The following is a 17366-nucleotide window of genomic DNA, read 5'->3' as shown; positions in this document are numbered from 1 at the left end:
CTTCCTTCCTCTCCCAAAAATAAAAAAAAACATTATAAATGTTACATTGTGCAATAACTACTTTTATTACCTACCTAGTTACTGATGGGCACTTGGGTTGGCTCAACTTGGTATTATTCTCAAGTTATAAAGAACTTTCTCATTCATGTCTCTGAGAGTATATTCAAGTGTTCCTCTAGAACAGCAGTTCTCAAACTTTTTAAACAGGGGGCCAGTTCACTGTCCCTCAGGCCATTGGAGGGCTGGACTATAGTTTAAAAAAAAAACTAGTCGGCTGCTAAGCAACAGGCAGCAGCGGCAAAAACACCCGGTGGGCTGGATAAATGTTTTCTTTGGGTCGCATGTGGCCCGCGGGCCATAGTTTGAGGACCCCTGCTCTAGAATGTCTACCCTGTAAGGTATACACATTTTAAATTGTGATTCTGGCAATTTTCCCACCAAGTACTGTCCCAACTATATATGTTGACTGCCCTATCAACAAACTTGAGCACCCATTTCTCCATATCCTTTCATGAGCCTAGTTACCTATATATTGATCATAACTGGGCTCCCTGCTGGCCCTAAAATAACTAGACAATTCAGATTAGCCTGTTCAGAACACTGCCTTTATCATGTCACATTCATTATGAAAACTCACAAATCTGTCAGGGTTTTCTGTGGCACCTGAGTGCTCTGGGAAATCACAGCCTCCAACCACGCTTCACCTCTAAAATAGGGCAACAATAACTTGTAGTCCTTATGGCTTCTTCCAAGTCTAAAAGCATCAATCCCTTAGCCTGAATTCAGAGGCTCTCTATCAGAGAACCTCTAGCAATCACTTTTTTGTAAAGGGACAGACAGTAAATATTTGAGGCCTATGAGCTACAAACCATATATTAGCAAATGAGGTTGTCTTCCAAAAAATTTTTAATTGACACTGAAATCTGAACTTATGTAATTTTCACATGTAATAAGTCTTCTTTGTTTGTTAAGCCTCACCTGAGGATATTTTTTCCCATTGATTTTTAGAGTGAAGAGAGGGAGGGCTAAGGGAGGAAAAGAGAAACATGGATTGGTTGTCTCCAGCCCGCAATTGGCCCAGAAAGACCCTGCAACTCAGGTATGTGCCCTTGCCGTGAATCGAACCCGAGACCCTTCGGTGCACAGGCTGACTCTCCCCCATTGAACCGTGTCGGCAGGGGCTAAAATAGTCTTCTTTTGACTTAACTATAAAAAAATGTAAAAACCATTCTTGGCTCTGAGCTGTAAAAAAATTGGCCTTAGTTTGCTGAACAATGCTCTGTATCAACTCTTACTTCCCCTATTCTAACAGAGCATTTCACAGGCCTGCCGGCTTGGTCTCTTCCCACCACATGACATGATCATGTTTTCTGTATCTGTGATTCTCATACTTAAGGATTCATGAAAATTACTCCTAAGAATATGCTTTATAAATAATATTCCTAGGTGACTCTGATGCTAATAAAAGAATCTTATCCGTTTTTAAGACACAGGTAAATTTCTACACTTTTCAATCAAACTCACCTTGGTTATTGCAATACAACCACTCTTGATTTATATCCTGTATTGCCTTTAATCATGTGTATAAGTTATGTACACATGTAATATGAGTATAAAGTATAACTATGCATAGGATTGGAATAGATCATAAGCCATCTGAGCAAACCCTCCCAAAACTCTTTGTATTCCCTGAAGTAGCTTCCTCAGGAATAGAGGCTGATAAAATGCTTTGAACTTAAATGTTATTCAGGAAAATGACTCATTCATGGATATGTTTATTTCTACTCTTATCTTGGTTCTGATTCTTGTGCCAGGGAAGACAGAAATAAACTTCAATATATTAAAATACTATTAGCAATTAAGTTAAAAGCAGAGTATAGAACATTTACCAAATCAATTCTATTAAATTAAATACATACATATAATTTATATAAAAAATGTTATACCCCAGAACTTTAAAATAACAGCTATCATCTACAGAGCTCTGACAATGTGGCAGGCATTAATCGAATGCTTACTTCTTTGAGGTAGGTACTGTCATTACCCACATTTTACTGTAGCACAGATTAAAATAATTTGCCTCTGAGTAGTGTGATTACTAAAAATCTTGTTTCCTTCTGCGTGTTCTATTTATTCCAGACACCTTTTGGCAATAACTATTAATACTTCTGTAATTTAAGGAAGTTTTTTTTTTTTTTTTTTTGGTTAATCCTCACCTGAGGATATTTTTCCATTGATTTTTAGGGAGAGTGGAAGAGGGAGGGAAAGATAGAAACAGAGATGTGAGAGAAACATCAATTGGTTGCCTCCTGAACAAGCCTTGATTAGGGCCCGGGCAAGGGAGGAGCCTTTAACCAAGGTACGTGCCCTTGACCAGAATCAAATCCGGGACCCTTCAGTCCACAGGCCAATGCTCTATCCACTGAGCCAAACCAGCTAGGACTTTTAAAATTAACTTTAGTCTTCAGGTCATACTCAGGAAAGATCTGGCTTTTTTTAGGGAGCTTTTAAACACATTCAGTAGTAACATTACTATAAGAATTTTTGTGAAGAAGTTTTAGTTCTTATGTGTTCAATAATTCTTGAATAAGCAAGGCAATTTGCTCAAGGATCTATGAGTTAAAAAAGCTAAATTTTGCAATCCACATCATTTATTTTAACTTATTAAAGACCATAACGATAATTTTGTCTGCTCTCCCAACCATGAGAATTCTCTTAAAAAATTATTCTAGCCCTAACCGGTTTGGCTCCGTGGATAGAGCGTCGGCCTGTGAACTGAAGGGTCCCAGGTTTGATTCTGGTCAAGGGCATGTACCTTGGTTGCGGGCGCATCCCCAGTGAGTGGTGTGCAGGAGGCAGCTGATCGATGTTTCTCTCTCATTGATGTTTCTAACTCTCTAACCTTCTCCCTTCCTCTCTGTAAAAAATCAATAAAATATATTTTTTTTTAAAAAGGAAAAAATATTCTAAAGAAATTATTCTCATGATTACTGTTATGTAAACATTAACTGGAACTCAGTTCACAAAGTCTTTTAATTCTTAAGTAAATCTCATTCCCCATTCTCTCGCTACTTTCCACCTTCCTGTTTTATTTTCTTCTAAACTTCCAAATTTTTCCTCCCTCAACTGTTCTCTTCCCAAGAATGCTCTCCATTGCTATCACTGAATCCTTACTCACCAACGTTTTGCTCATAATAAGCACTCAACCCCTTGATGAATAAGCACTGACTAAACACTCACCAAGTTTTCCTTTTTGGAATGACCACTTCTTCAATCCCTTAATATGAAAAATAAAACAAAGTGAATCAATTTCCCCATGCTAATACTATGAAGAAATACAATGTGTTAATATACAAATGGAACTATTTCAATATATTTCTATATACCTGTTACATCAGTTCCCTCAACCTTTGGGAGGGCTGCACTTCCAGAATAAAACCTGCAAAAAAATAAATGCCCTCAAGTTAATAATCATTAATGGAGTTCCCACCTCATCTCCATCTATGTGCACTTTGCACAAACTTTCCAATTTTCATGGATCAAAGTGAGATAATTCATGCCCATGTACACTGAGAAGACATGGCCTCAACACCACATTCAAAACCATTACAAAACAGATATAAGATATGGGCACAATATGGTCACAATTTTTTAGATGAGGTAATCACATTAAACAAAGTCAGGGAAAAAAGGAAAATTTTAATAGCACTTGAACAATTGAACCGCTGATCTGAAATATAAGCGACTTTCAACTTTGGAAATCCAAAACACTAAAGTTAAGAGGGACAAGATAATGAGCTAATTTTATATGGACAATGTCCTAATAATAATTAAAGTCTATCCACCTAAAGCAATTATGAAGTTATTTTCATAATTTCAATCCACTTCAATCAGGAAAGTACCAAATCAAATATGTATGTCCTAATTTAAACTTGGAACTTTTTTAAAATTCAAAATGTAGAATCACTGACCCATGACAGAGCTTTAAAATTTTATCACACTAAAAAGGTCAATATACCACCCAGACAATGTGCATTGTTTATCTTGTACACTGCCTTCCTAAATGCCATTGGTACCAATCAGAAAATTGTCAAGATGTGATTGGAAAATTACTTCCTCTACTGGCATCTGGTCTCAGACAGCTTTTTTTTCTTTCGGTTGTTAATCCTCACCAGAGGATTGCTTTCCCGTTGCGAGAGAGAAACGTCTGTGAAAGAGACACAACCTGCATGTGGTTGTGCATGGAATTGCTAGGGGTAGAAATAGAGTATTAGACATTAACTACAACTGTAAGAAATATTAACCATGCTCTGTTAACCGTGATTGTTCTTTTCTGATTAGAGAAAGCACATTCTAACCTGGCTGAGAGTCGCACGCCCCGAGACATGGGAGCTAACATGGGAATGCAGTCCCTGCTCCTTCCTGCCTATCTTTATGGAAAGATTTACAACCTCGTGGCACACCGTCCTGGAGGCACCTGCTCTCAGTGACTCCGCACAGCCGGATGACTTGTAACCTGTAATGATTATCCCATGCCCACTTTCTCAGACCTGTAATTCCTACTTCCCCACGTAATCTTGTCCTACCCACATAAGCGGTTAGCGTATGGAGGGGTGCAGAATAGATTTTTGTGGATGACCTGCTGCTCTCCCATACTGCTGGCATTACTGGAATAAACGCTCATGATTCAACCCTGTCTCTGCTTCATTGGCTCAAGTGGTGACAGGCAGCCCGCACCCCTTGGTTGTCCCGTTACAGAACCTGCAACCCAGGTACAAGCCCGTGACCCTAATCCAGCGGTTCTCAACCTGTGGGTCGCAACCCCTTTGGGGGTCGAACGACCCTTTCACAGGGGTCGCCTAAGACCATCAGAAAACACATGTATAATTACATATTGTTTTTGTGATTAATCACTATGCTTTAATTATGTTCAATTTGTAACAATGAAATTGGGGGTCACCACAACATGAGGAACTGCGCGGCATTAGGAAGGTTTAGAACCACTGCCCTAATCAAACCCGAGACCCTTCTGTGCGTGGGCCGAGGCATCTTTTTAAAACAATACTATTTTTGCTAAGGATCAACTCTTTCAAGTCATGTTTGTTTTTGTTTTTTTGACATTAGGACACACAGAGCTCTGTTGTCTTTGACAAGGTGAACATTCTGAGATGTACATGTACAGCAGGCTGGAGAGTGAGATAAACAGAAAAGGTAGAGCTCAAAAACTACCCTCAATTTGGAAAAATCTTAAAGCGTTCTCCCTGTTCCTACTGGTTGCGTGAAAAGGAGACCAAATCATTATTTTTTAAAATTTGGGATGGGACTGCTAACAGCCATACTAACTAGAATGTTGGCTCCACGACAGAAGGATTCTAGTCCGGTCTCCAGTTGTAACTCCTGGGTGGGCCAGCCAACGCGTAAGCATTTTCCTAATGAACGCGTTGTGATCTTTTCCCCCAAGCACGCGGCTACGAGAGGGCGCACGCGCATTCCACTGCGTCGGGCCTCGTTACACAGCTCTCGGGGGGGAAAAGGGGACATACAAGATTAGGTTGACACCTGGGTCTCCCTCTTGGGTTCCTCAAGCCGCTCTTACCTGCAACTAGGGGCCGGTTCACATGCACCTATCCACCGAGCCGTCAACGGCAGGCAAAGCCTGCAGCGGACCCTCAGCCAGCGAGCCGAGACCGCCACCGCCATCTTCGCTTTCTTCGCATTGCATGTCGGGAAAGCATGCGTTCCACCTTCTGGCTCTCTGAGGGAGGGGAAGGTGGACCGGAATAGCCCGGCTATTGGCTAAGACGAAAGCAATCGTAAAATAGGGCACAAGCTCATGGTTTGAAACGCTTCGTTGCGGAAGTTAAGTGCTCAATACGCCTCAATTGCAACTAAGAGATTTTTCTAAAACGATCATTTTAATTGTCTATATATTCGATTGTTTTAAAAATAAGAGGGCTACTGAGTCATGAAAATACCTTCCTTTCCACCCCCACACCCAGAGCGGAAATGGTCTCGTCCAGGTACATCTCATCCCAGCGAGCATTTCTAGCGCGCAAGCGCAGTTTAAATCACATGGCGGCAGCGGGTTCGTAGCTGTGTTGGGATTTACTGGGGGTGATTGGAACTTCTCTCTGGGTGTCAGAACTCGAAACTGACCTGGAAGATGTTGGGCTCAAAGAACATGCCCTGGCGGCGGCTGCAGGGCATTTCCTTCGGGATGTATTCGGCTGAAGAGCTCAAGTAAGTAGTTGGTGGGAAGCGTGCGGAGTTTGCCTCTTGAGGTTGGCGCCTTTATAAACTACTATTCCCGAAATGCCTGGCGCCCAGTTTATCTTCTGAGCCCTGGGTTGTCGGGCGCGCGGCCTGCCGGGACCCGTAGTTCCGAGATCGTCTTGGGCTGGCGCGCACTGCTTAGAGTTGGTGGGGCTGCGAATGCGTTTGCTCAGCCGCATGGTATCCCACGGTGCAGCGTTACCCTCCGCCAGTCTTCTCGGTATTTAACTAGAGTTTGTGAAGTTACTGTAATGTCTCTGAAGCGGTTAAGCACATAATTAGTCTCTTGTCTATAAAATGATTATCCTTCACGATTCAGTTCAGGTTCGGTTTCTGGGACAAGTATTCTTCCTTACTCGATCAGTGTATTAACCCGCTAATATTTATTGATTTTTCAGTTTTTGCCAGGCAGGGTGCTAGACGTTAGTGACACATTGGTGAACAAGACTTCTATGCGAATGCTTCAGGCTCCGTAGATGATTCCTCTTTTCCTTAAATCTTGGTGTTCCTCGAGGTTCTGTTCTTGTCCTACTGCCTTTCTTCTCCTAAATGTCATCACTTTGATTTCACTCCAAAAGGGTACCTAGTTTAGTGCAAAATGGTCATTATTTTGTGACTGGGAAATAATTCTAGACCTGTCCTTTCCTGGCATCTAATTTATTTATTGGGCTCTTTCTGTGTGTCGCCTACATAACTATTCTACACTGTCCTTTCATCACTACTACTATTATTTAGGTCACACCCTCAACTCTTCTTTGAAATGTCTTTTCTTTTTTACCTTACACCTGTCCAGTTCATCCTTCACATTGCTGTCTGAGTTGTTCTTTCAAAGTGTAAATATGATGATGCTATTTCAAATGTGATTGAGGCAGGATAGGAAGAAGCTAGGAAAATTCCTTGACAAGCGAAATAAGGGAAATTGAGCCAAATAATTAAACAAAGCCAGACAATTTGAGCAATTTACAGCTAGCTAACGAATCACAAGGTTTTATCTTCCCTGACCAAGTATACTTAGGAGCAAATGGTTTGCACATTCCAGACCTTCCTGGGGCAGACCCACTAGATCTGGGACCCTCTTCCATGATGTTTTTTAGAAATGAAACTAACAACAACAACAAAACCTAACCAGAAAATAACCCTGGCCCCTCTATAGCACATTCTGATGAATCAACATATTGAAGGACACACCTGGAAAGCTGATGAATATTCTCTTGAGACTCCCCGCTGGGACCTCCCCTAGGATTTCCACTGGCTAAAGAAAGATAAAAAGCCTCAAGACAGAGGACCCAGCCTGCCCTTCCTAGAGCACGCCTTTCTCCCTTGGGCTTGTATCTCTGTTCTCTCCTAAACTCTTAAGGGCCCCCAGAAAATTTGCAACCAGGGGAGCAGCAGGCAGCGGCTCGTCCCCGGGCTTCTCCCCTGAACCTGTCTCCGAGGCCCCCTTTTTCTCTGCTTTCCAGTGAGCTAACAGCAGCCCCATTCACTTATGTCACTGTGACTTTTCTCAGCGAGTTCACACAGCCCACGTGGCCCACCTCTTTCCTAGAGTGTTTTTAAAAAGCCAAAGCAGCGCTGCCTACGCTCTCTCCTGTTGCTTCTTCTCTCCTAAGCCCTTCCTTGTTTCACTGTCATAAATGTACTTTCAAAATCACTTGGACTCATCCCTGCACCAGTCAAGAACCCACACACTCCTCGCTGCCCCAGGCAGACCTTGGTCATGTCACATGATCACGTCACCCGTAAAACCTCCCAGAGGCTGTGCATTTCCCTCGGATTTGCAGAGGCTACTTTCTTAGCTTAGCCCACAAGTTTTGCCATGATCAGGTCAGTGCAGAGTTGCACATTCCAAAACCTGACGGCAGGTTTTAACATTTGGCCCTTTAGCCAGACTTATTTTCTCTGCATGCAGTCCCCTTCTGTCTTCCCCCACCCCTGAAGACACCTGGACAGTATCTCTGCCACTCCTAAGGCTCAGCTCAACCTCATTTTCTAAGATCTTTACTGGTTGTTTACCATGCACTGCGGTCGCTTTTTGTGCTTTTTTATATTTCTGTCTCCCTTCACTAGCCTTGAGCTTCCTGTGTGTCTCATTCTTTTCATCCTCAACTCTGGTTGAATAAACTGGTGAGTGCAACTCTGGTAACATTGGGAACAGTTGCTAGCCCAGAAATTCCCATTATATCATCACCAGTCATAGATACAATTTCATCCAAAAGCAAAAGTGTTTAAGTTGCTTGAATTAATAATAATAGTAATTGCAGAGTTTTCAAACAGGAAACTGCGTGAGCAAATCGATACCCATTATGAACATTGAAGACTTATGTGTGTCTAGAGTTGAGAAATTTCAATAGCTATGCTACCTTTTATTGTGTTGTTTCTAATAGCTTCCCATCTCATTTGGAGTAAAAGCCAAGTCCTTAAAATGGCCTGGAAGGGCCATTCTGGGTCCTGAACTTGCCTCCATTCCAGCCATCCTGGCTTCCTTGCGGTTCCCATAGCACCATAGACACACATCCACCGCAGGACCTTGGCACTTCCTGCTTCTTCCTCCTATAAAGCCCTCTGCCCAGGTGACTGCATGACTTATTCCCTCATCTCCTTCAGGCCTTTGCTAAAGTTTAGTAAAGTGTGGGCTTCCCTGATTACTGACCCACTCTGTCATCCTCTTTTCTGCCTTACTTTTCTCCGCTTTCTGCCATTTAACAGACTATATGCTTATTTATTTTGTTTTTTTTGTCTGCCTATCTTTCTCCAATAGAATGTAAGACCCCTGAGTACAGGGAGTCTTGTCTGTTTTTCCAGCAAAAGTGTGTCTGGTACAAGCTCTCAATAGGTATTTGTCGAGTACATGCATGTGTGGGTGAGGGAGCTGTCTATTCAGCACTTGGCGCTTTCAGTTCTTACTGCCACCGTTTGTGGTGGTGTCTCCAGTTACAGGAGAGGAAATTCAGGTTCAGAGAGCAGAGTGACTCTAGGAAGCAGCGAAGGTCATCCTCAAGCCCAAGTGTGTTTGTCTCAAGCTCTATTTATTCTCTTCAGTGGAATCCTTGCTGGTTGCCCCTCCTCTCCATCCCATTCTGCCATGGTTAGGTGGCTTTCTCCTTTGCCCCAGCAAGACAGAGGAACTTTGTTCCAAGCCCTGTATTTTATACATGTTCTCTTCTGATCATCATAATGAAGCTGCCGCATTGAAGAATTTTTAGATGGGAAAAAAAAATCGCTAAGTGTTTTGTCCAAGGTTGTCTAGTTCAAGGTTGAAGTGGGCTCCAGGTTTGTGGTGAGAGACCACACACACAACTAGCTTATTTGCAGCAAAGTGATCATGCAGACAAGAGCCACACCAACAGGTCTCCGTGTAGCCTCCCTTGGCGCTCAGAGTGATACCAGTCATGCAAGCTAGGGTCTCCTGGGTCTGTTCTTAGTTCTTGACGCACCACCATCATTTTATTCTCAGCTCAGAAGTCACCATTGAGGCTTCATGAAAAAGAATGTTTCTGTCAGTAGGGGGCCCTCTCCTCCCCATGGGGCCCCATTCTCCAGTCGATTAGAGCATAGGACTTCATTCTTCTGCCAGTTAGCATAGGTCTGTGCTGCCCCCACCTGGGGGATCATGATGGAACATTGTAGGTTCTAGGCCAGGGAAGTGAAGTGGCATCTTACAGAACATCTTACAGGACCAAAACAGCTTCAAGAAATACTGTAATAAAAAGTAATTAACATGACAGTTGGGTAGCATTTTTTTTTCTCCCTCTTAACTTTGGAAAGATTTTTAAAAAATATATTTTTATTGATTTCAGAGAGGAAGGGAGAGGGAGAGAGAGATAGAAACATCAATGATGAAAGAATCATTGAATGGCTGCCTCCTGCATGCCCCATGCTGGGGATGGAGCCCACAATCTGGGTATGTGCCATTGGCTGGAATCGAACCTGAGAGCCTTCAGGCCAATGCTCTATCCACTGAGCCATGCAGCTGGGCTTGGGAAGGTTTTTAAGTGCTAAAACTTGGTGCTGGCTAAGATACTACCGTTAGTCCACCTCTTCTGGAATGCAAGGTGCCAGATATATCAAGAGTTTCTAAATGGTTTGCACTCTTAGATTCATGGATCCATTCCACTGAGAAATGATTTTAATTTTTAGGAAATAGAAATTTGAATTATTCTTTGTAAAAGTCTTTACATAGATAGGTATCATAAGCTTACTTATAATAGAGTTTGGTTAAATGAATTATATTAATTGCCATAGAATGAAAGATTTTGCAGCTCTTCAGAATTATGTTTCCAAAGAATTTTTAGTGATGGAAAAACACTCAATGCCGAAACCGGTTTGGCTCAGTGGATAGAGCGTCGGCCTGCGGACTGAAAGGTCCCAGGTTCGATTCCGGTCAAGGCATGTACCTGGGTTGCGGGCACATCCCCAGTAGGAGATGTGCAGGAGGCAGCTGACCCATGTTTCTCTCTCATCGATGCTTCTAACTCTCTATCTCTCTCCCTTCCTCTCTGTAAAAAATCAATAAAATATATTTTTAAAAAAAGATTTAAAAACACTCAATGCTAAATGAAAATAGATACAACCAAGTGATTCCAGTTATCTTTAAAAAAATGTACCCAGAGGAAAAAAGTCTATGAATGTTCTCTAGGTCAGTGGTCGCCAACCTTTTGGACCTCGCGGACCACCGGTGGCCACCACTGCTCTAGGTTGTGTGATTTGGATGATTTCTTTGTCCATGACTTTATTTTCTAAAAAAAAAAAAAAAAAAGTTAAATGAATGTAGTTTTGGTAAAAGTAGTTAGGTATCCTGTGGGAAACCCCTTTAAACCAAACATAACATACTGTGATGAAATCTTTAGTAAAGCAGGCTATATTTCTGCATATTTGTGTTTAATGTACCTCAATTCACTATTTCTGCATACAGGGATTACTACGTGAGCTTTCGAATTAGTCTGGTCCATAGACTCCCTGTTCCCCATATCCCCTCACCTCCTCCCTTTCTTGCTGTGTCACTTGGGTTAAATCACCTGACTGCTCAGAGCCTGTTTCCTCCTTAAAAACTGTGTATAGTGATGCCCATCTCAGAGCGTTAAAGTCAGTGCTGCCTGTAAAGCATTTGGCATATAGTAGTTACTTAACTCTTTGAAACAGTGTACTCCAAGCATGTCAAACTCAAAGGCTAACACTAGCCAAATAAACAAGGCATGCGGCCCATGGGCCGCCAGTTTGACATGCTTGGTGTACTCAGTGCAAGACTTGCACTAAGGCTGTTTTTCAGTGGTTTTCCTGTTCTTACTCATTCAGCATATACTAGTATTTAACTAGTATTTATGGAGTAAGTATTGTGTGCAGTCTCCTTGCTAAGTGCTGTGCTGCAGTCGTGAGCACAGCAGGCACAGATCCTGTCCTCCGGCTGCCAGCGTGTCTGAGGAAACATAGTTCTCACTTGATGGCAAAGAGGACACGTCCAAGAAGTCGAGTAACCTGTCTTCCCTTGGTCTTCTGTATCTCCTTAGGAAACTAAGTGTTAAATCCATTACAAACCCTCGGTACCTGGACAGCCTGGGGAACCCGTCGGTCAACGGCCTGTACGATTTAGCTCTGGGCCCTGCAGATTCCAAGGAGGTGTGCTCCACCTGCGTGCAGGACTTCAACAACTGCTCCGGCCACCTGGGCCACATCGAGCTCCCGCTCACCGTGTACAATCCTCTCCTCTTCGACGTACGTTCTGCCCCAGGCCTCCCTGCATGTGTGGGTCTCAGGGCTGCTGGAGGGATTTGTGAGGCCACCCTTCTCCCCACAGGAGGGCTCTGAGGAGGTTAGCTCCAGACACTTTGAACTAAAGTGCTCTTTACCGTGAAATTTTTTTTTTTAATATATTTTGTTGATTTTTTACAGAGAGGAAGGAGAGGGATAGAGAATTAGAAACATCGATGAGAGAGAAACATCAATCAGCTGCCTCCTGCACACCCCCTACTGGGGATGTGCCCGCAACCAAGGTACATGCCCTTGACCGGAATCGAACCTGGGACCCTTCAGTCCGCAGGCCGACGCTCTATCCACTGAGCCAAACCAGTCAGGGCAAACCGTGAAATTTTAAACCTTGAGGAGCCAGATCCAGGACTTCAACTTGGCCTCTAGCCCTACCTACGTGTACCTGTTTGATTCCAGTTTAGAAGAACCACAGCTTGGGTCTGTTCACAGGAGGGGAAGAGAGCATTCATCCATCCCCTGCACTTTTTTTTTTTAAATATATATTTTTATTGATTTCAGAGAGGAAGGGAAAGGGAGAGAGAGAGAGAAACTTCAATGATGAGAATCATTGATTGGCTGCCTCCTGCACACTCCATGCTGGGGATCAAGCTTGCAACCTGGGCATGTGCCCTTGATTGGAATCGAACCTGGGACTCTTTAGTCTGCAGGCCGATGCTCTATCCACTGAGCCAAACCGGCTAGGGCCATCCCCTGCACCTTTTGTTTCAGTGGCTTGACACCCATTAGAAACCTAGGCAGAGCCACCCTGGCAATTGGGGGTCCTTTGGGGTTCTCCAAGGCCCTGAGCTCTTAGGTGAGCTTGTAGGCTCTGCTTGGTGGCAGGAGGAGCAAAGCCCCAGAAGACCCGAGGGCACTAAGAATGAAGCTCCTGTCTGGAGTCCTACTGGTGCGTTTCAGCGCTCCTTATGGTTGACCTAGCCCCCAGGATTTGTTTTAAACTATACAGATGAGCGTACATGGACATGATTTTTGTCTGTTGATGGTATCAAGGAAAGAGAATTGTCTTAGTTAAATACTAAATATTTGACTAAACGTAGTATTCAGTACTTAGTTAAATAAAATAAAGGTAGTTCCCTACTTCAGACCCAAAGTAAATTTCAGATTTTAATGGTTTAAAATGAAATCATATAGAAAATATGGAGGAATGTTTATTTAGTTCTTAAAGTCACGAAGGCCTTTGTAGGTATACAGGGGAAGTGTAATTCTTACGTGAATAAACAGAGTCCATAAAAACAAAAAGTGGAAGGACATTGAAAATCACCCTGAACTACTACTAATATCCTGCTGCTTTTTATTCCTTCCTTCAGAAACTCTACCTGCTGCTCAGGGGCTCCTGTCTGAACTGCCACATGCTGACTTGCCCACGGGCTGTGATTCACCTCCTCGTCTGCCAGCTGCGAGTTCTGGAGGTCGGGGCCCTTCAAGCCGTGTACGAGCTGGAGAGAATTCTCAACAGGGTAGGTGCCTGGCTCTCGCGGAAATCAGGCAAGCCACCAGTGGGAACAAAGGCTGTTTGTTGTCACTTCTTATATATGGTGCCTGGATACCAGTCACTAGGTGTGAAAACAGGAAGCCGTGGAGTAATTGGAGGAACGTTAATAAAAACAACATAGAAATACTTTACCCAGGAGCTTTTTTTCTCTCCTGGACCCAGGATCCCATCACGGTTCATACATTGCTTTGGATTGTTACATCTCTTTGGTCTCTTTTAATGTAGGATGTTTTAATATAGAAAATGGTTTTTTATGTTACTGGCTTTTTTTTTATTTTGAAGACATTAACACTTTGTAGGATTTCTCACATCCTGGATTTGTCTGATTATTTCCTCATTAGATTCGTGTTTTGGTAAGAATACCACCTACACAGTACAGGACACTTTGTTGTGTTGCATCATTTTAGAGGCACCTGCTGTCACATTGTTCTATAGGTGATGCTTAGTTGGACTACGTAGGTAAGGTGGTGAACACAGGGTCTCTCTATTGCAGACCTTGTTTTCTTTGTGACTGATGATGGCTTCAGATTTTCTGGTGCTACTATAAATATCTTGTTTAAAATTCATTTTCTGTTTGTGGATCAAAATCTTATTTATTTTTGTGTATTGACTTTTGTATGAAATAGCCGGGCAAAAGCATTTCATCAGTTCTGATATTTTATCTGTACATCCTTTTCAACACAGTCATCACCTGTGAATAGCAAAGCAGTTTTATTTCTTACTGATCCTTATGTGTCTTGTTTCTTTTTCTTACCTTATTTTGGTGGCTAGGATCTACAGTATTGTGTTGAAGGGGTAGCATGCATCCTCGTCTTGTTTCTTCTCTCAAAGGAAAACCTTTCACCTTTCCTCTTCCCCGTCCCTTCAGACCTTAAGTGGGCAGAGCACACAGGCTTCTACACAGTGGTGTGGCCGGGCGTAGGTTGTCAGGCCAACCAAGGTGAGGAAAACATCAAGGGGAGGGCATCTGCATGTGTGGGCAGCCCAACCTGGAATGTCAGAGTTCAAATAGCATGAGGAGAGTGTTCATTTAGGGTAAAAGCTCAGCATGGGAGGTGGGCATCCAAATCAGGTAAGAGGGTGCCCATGCTGGATGGTCCAGTGTGGTGTATGGGAGCCCAAAGAGCGTGAGGAGGGGGTTCATAAGGAGAGTGGCCTGGAGCGGGATGGGAGCCCAAGTTGGGTGAGAGGGGGTCATGCACGGGAGTAGGTGGCGGCAGTGATGGGAGAGTGGTTACATACAGGGAGGTTGAGTGATCAAATTAAGTACATGTAGTAAGGATAATGCTGGCCAGATTTCACACTACCAGAAGGGGAAGTTACAAATATATGAATGAGAGAAGACCCAGAGTTAACCCTGTAGTGTTGGAATGGAATTAAAAGTATGAGTGTGAAGGGTGTGTGTGCATGTGCACATATATTCCCAGGTCTGTCCCTGAGATGGTCTTGGAGTGCTGATAGCAGTGAACACACCTAGTGTCTATGTCTTGGCTTCTAAATACCATTCTTCACTGAAAGGGCTTTTTGGATAAGTGGCTGATTCTAGGGCTGATGCAGAAAGTGCAAGATGAACCTGGGATATCATGTGCCAGAGAGCAAGTCGGTCCTCAAAGAATGAAGGGGACACTCAGAATGACACAGGAGCTATCTTAGCTCACACTGGCCAAATCTAGAACAGTTTTTGAGCATCAAAGTAAGTGATGATAGGAACTATTATAACCCAGTGGATAAAGCAAGAATCCATGAAATCCATGCGTTCATCCTGATATAAATGAATGAATGAACTGAAAGTATAAGTAACAGGCTACTTATACAGTTTGAAAATACTCCCCCCACACAAATAATCTTCAGTAATTACAGAATGGGGGTACACGGTAACTTTTCAGTGGAGAAGTCTGGCCGTCACCTCCTTACACAAGTGGTCAAAGTGAACATCACCCCATGCAGCAAACTGAAATCATGCCCACCTGATAGTGAGATGTAGTGAGAAGAGCAGAGCATCCGCTGCTTCTGAATCTCCCTGCTAGGGAGGCACAAGCTGAATCTGATCTCAAGGAGCCAGCAGACACCCAGGTTTCACTCCCCTTCAGTTCTTCACAGTGTTAATGTCTTTAAAGTTAGACTCGGTGCCTGAGCGAGACGCAGGAAACATGACAAGCAAATGCAACAGGTGGCTCTGAGTTGGCTATTTTTGAATATTACTAGAGAACTGGCAAAACTTGAATGGTGTCTGAGGATTAGGGGGTAGTAATTTATTAGTGTTAATTTACGGTTTTTTATTATTGTATTGTCATATTAGAGAGTGATCTTATTTGTAGAAAGTGTTCACCCAAGTATCTGGGCAGCAGCTTACTCTCAAATGGTTCAAGGAGAAAGGTTGTTCTATGTACTTGCAACTTTCCTGTGAGTTTGAGATTGTGTCAGTATAAAAATAAACTATATTAAAACAAACAAATGGGGAACATTTCAACATTTCACCAGTAAGTGTAATATTGGCTGAACTTTTATAGTTTTTATCAGATTAAAGAAACTTTTCTACTTATATTTTGCTAAGATGGCTGACTGTTGAATTTTATCAAAAACTTTTTTGCACCTACTTAATGTTTCAGATAATTTTTCTCAAGGTCACATGGAGAAATATTCAATTCCTCTTTTTTTTTTAAAGGGACAGATTTATTTTTTAAGGAAACATTTATTTATTTTTTATTGATTTCAGAGAGGAAGGGAGAAGGAGAGAGAAATAGAAACATCAATGATGAGAGAGGATCATTGATTGGCTACCTCCTGTACACCCCCTACTGGGGATCGAGCCTGCAACCTGGGCATGTGCTTTTGACCGGAATCGAACTGGGACCCTTCAGTCCGAAGGCCAGCGCTCTATTCACTGAGCCAAACCGGCTAGGGCCTCAATTTCTTTTTTCATGTTAAACTAACCTTGGATTCCTTCTTCTTGATAATTTGCCTTTTTATATGTTGCTAGATTTGAATTCCTAATGTTTTGCGTAGGGTTTTGCATCTGTGATCATGTCATTGCTTTGTAGGTTTCCTTTCTCATGTTGTCCTTTTGAGTTTGGTTATATAGATTATGTTGGCCTCGTGAAATGAGGCAGGGAATTCTCTTTTCTCTCCTGAAAGAGTTCATGTAAGATTGGTGATACTGTGCACCAGCCGGGTGCTGCCAGACGGTCTCTCCTCAGTGGGTGTTCTCACAGCTGGCTACGTCTAGTCTTCTTTGGCTTTCCAAGTTCAAGAGCAAAAGGACGCAATTACACCAGTGGACATGGGAGCCACCCTGGCCCAGGAGCCCACACCCCAAGTAGGAATCAGTACCTTTTGTGACAGTTCCGTGGGCCCAGCTTCCAGAGACTCTCAAGGGCATGCCTCATTAGCACCAGGGAAGCTCAGAGCTGTGGTGTTTATAATTCACCCATAGTCTTCCTAGTTCAGATACAGTCTGAGCACTAGAGGCCATTTTTGCCATCAGCAATGCTACCTATGGTGCAATCGACATTTCCACTTTTATAAAGTTTCCAGGGAACAGAATTAAAAAGTTAACTCCAAATCAGACTGGTTCAAAAGAGAGAGGAGAACGAGAGAGATTTTCTTAAATGTTTATTCAGAGTAGGTTATATTTTCTAGGAATTTGTCCATTTCATCTAAAGTTTCAAAATTATTGGCATAAAATTATTCGTGATGCCTACCTTAAGAAAAATTTTTTGTAAAATATACCCACAGAAATGCATTAATCATACATAAAATCCAACAAATAGTTAAAAGTATGCACCACCCATAAGCTCACCTTCATTGTCAGCTATTGTCCCTGTTCCCAGAAGCTCCC

At 42.7% G+C, this 17366-nt stretch overlaps 2 protein-coding genes across 3 annotated transcripts in view; one reads left to right on the top strand and one right to left on the bottom strand.

The window, feature by feature from the left end:
• Positions 1-5724, bottom strand: part of PTCD3 (pentatricopeptide repeat domain 3) — a 28451-nt gene extending 22727 nt beyond the window's left edge. For both annotated transcript variants that reach the window (XM_070429642.1, XM_070429641.1), the window contains exons 1-3: positions 5597-5724; positions 3387-3439; positions 3241-3277 (exon numbers count right to left, since the gene is read on the bottom strand). In XM_070429642.1, coding sequence (XP_070285743.1) covers positions 3241-3277; positions 3387-3439; positions 5597-5700 — 194 coding nt within the window. In that variant the 5' untranslated portion in view covers positions 5701-5724. The remainder of the gene's footprint in view (positions 1-3240; positions 3278-3386; positions 3440-5596) is intronic.
• Positions 5725-6077: 353 nt separating this feature from the next.
• The window catches only part of POLR1A (RNA polymerase I subunit A), a 75252-nt gene continuing 63963 nt past the window's right edge, over positions 6078-17366 (top strand). Inside the window, exons 1-3 of the mRNA XM_070429630.1 lie at positions 6078-6240; positions 11778-11982; positions 13344-13493. Coding sequence (XP_070285731.1) covers positions 6164-6240; positions 11778-11982; positions 13344-13493 — 432 coding nt within the window. The 5' untranslated portion in view covers positions 6078-6163. The remainder of the gene's footprint in view (positions 6241-11777; positions 11983-13343; positions 13494-17366) is intronic.

Source organism: Myotis yumanensis, unplaced genomic scaffold, assembly GCF_028538775.1.
Source record: "Myotis yumanensis isolate MYYU_CA2020_CCGP unplaced genomic scaffold, mMyoYum1.0.hap1 SCAF_11, whole genome shotgun sequence".
NCBI classification, from domain to species: domain Eukaryota; kingdom Metazoa; phylum Chordata; class Mammalia; order Chiroptera; family Vespertilionidae; genus Myotis; species Myotis yumanensis.
The sequence above is the reverse complement of the archived record's forward strand: the minus strand, read 5'-3'. Positions and strand labels throughout refer to the sequence as shown.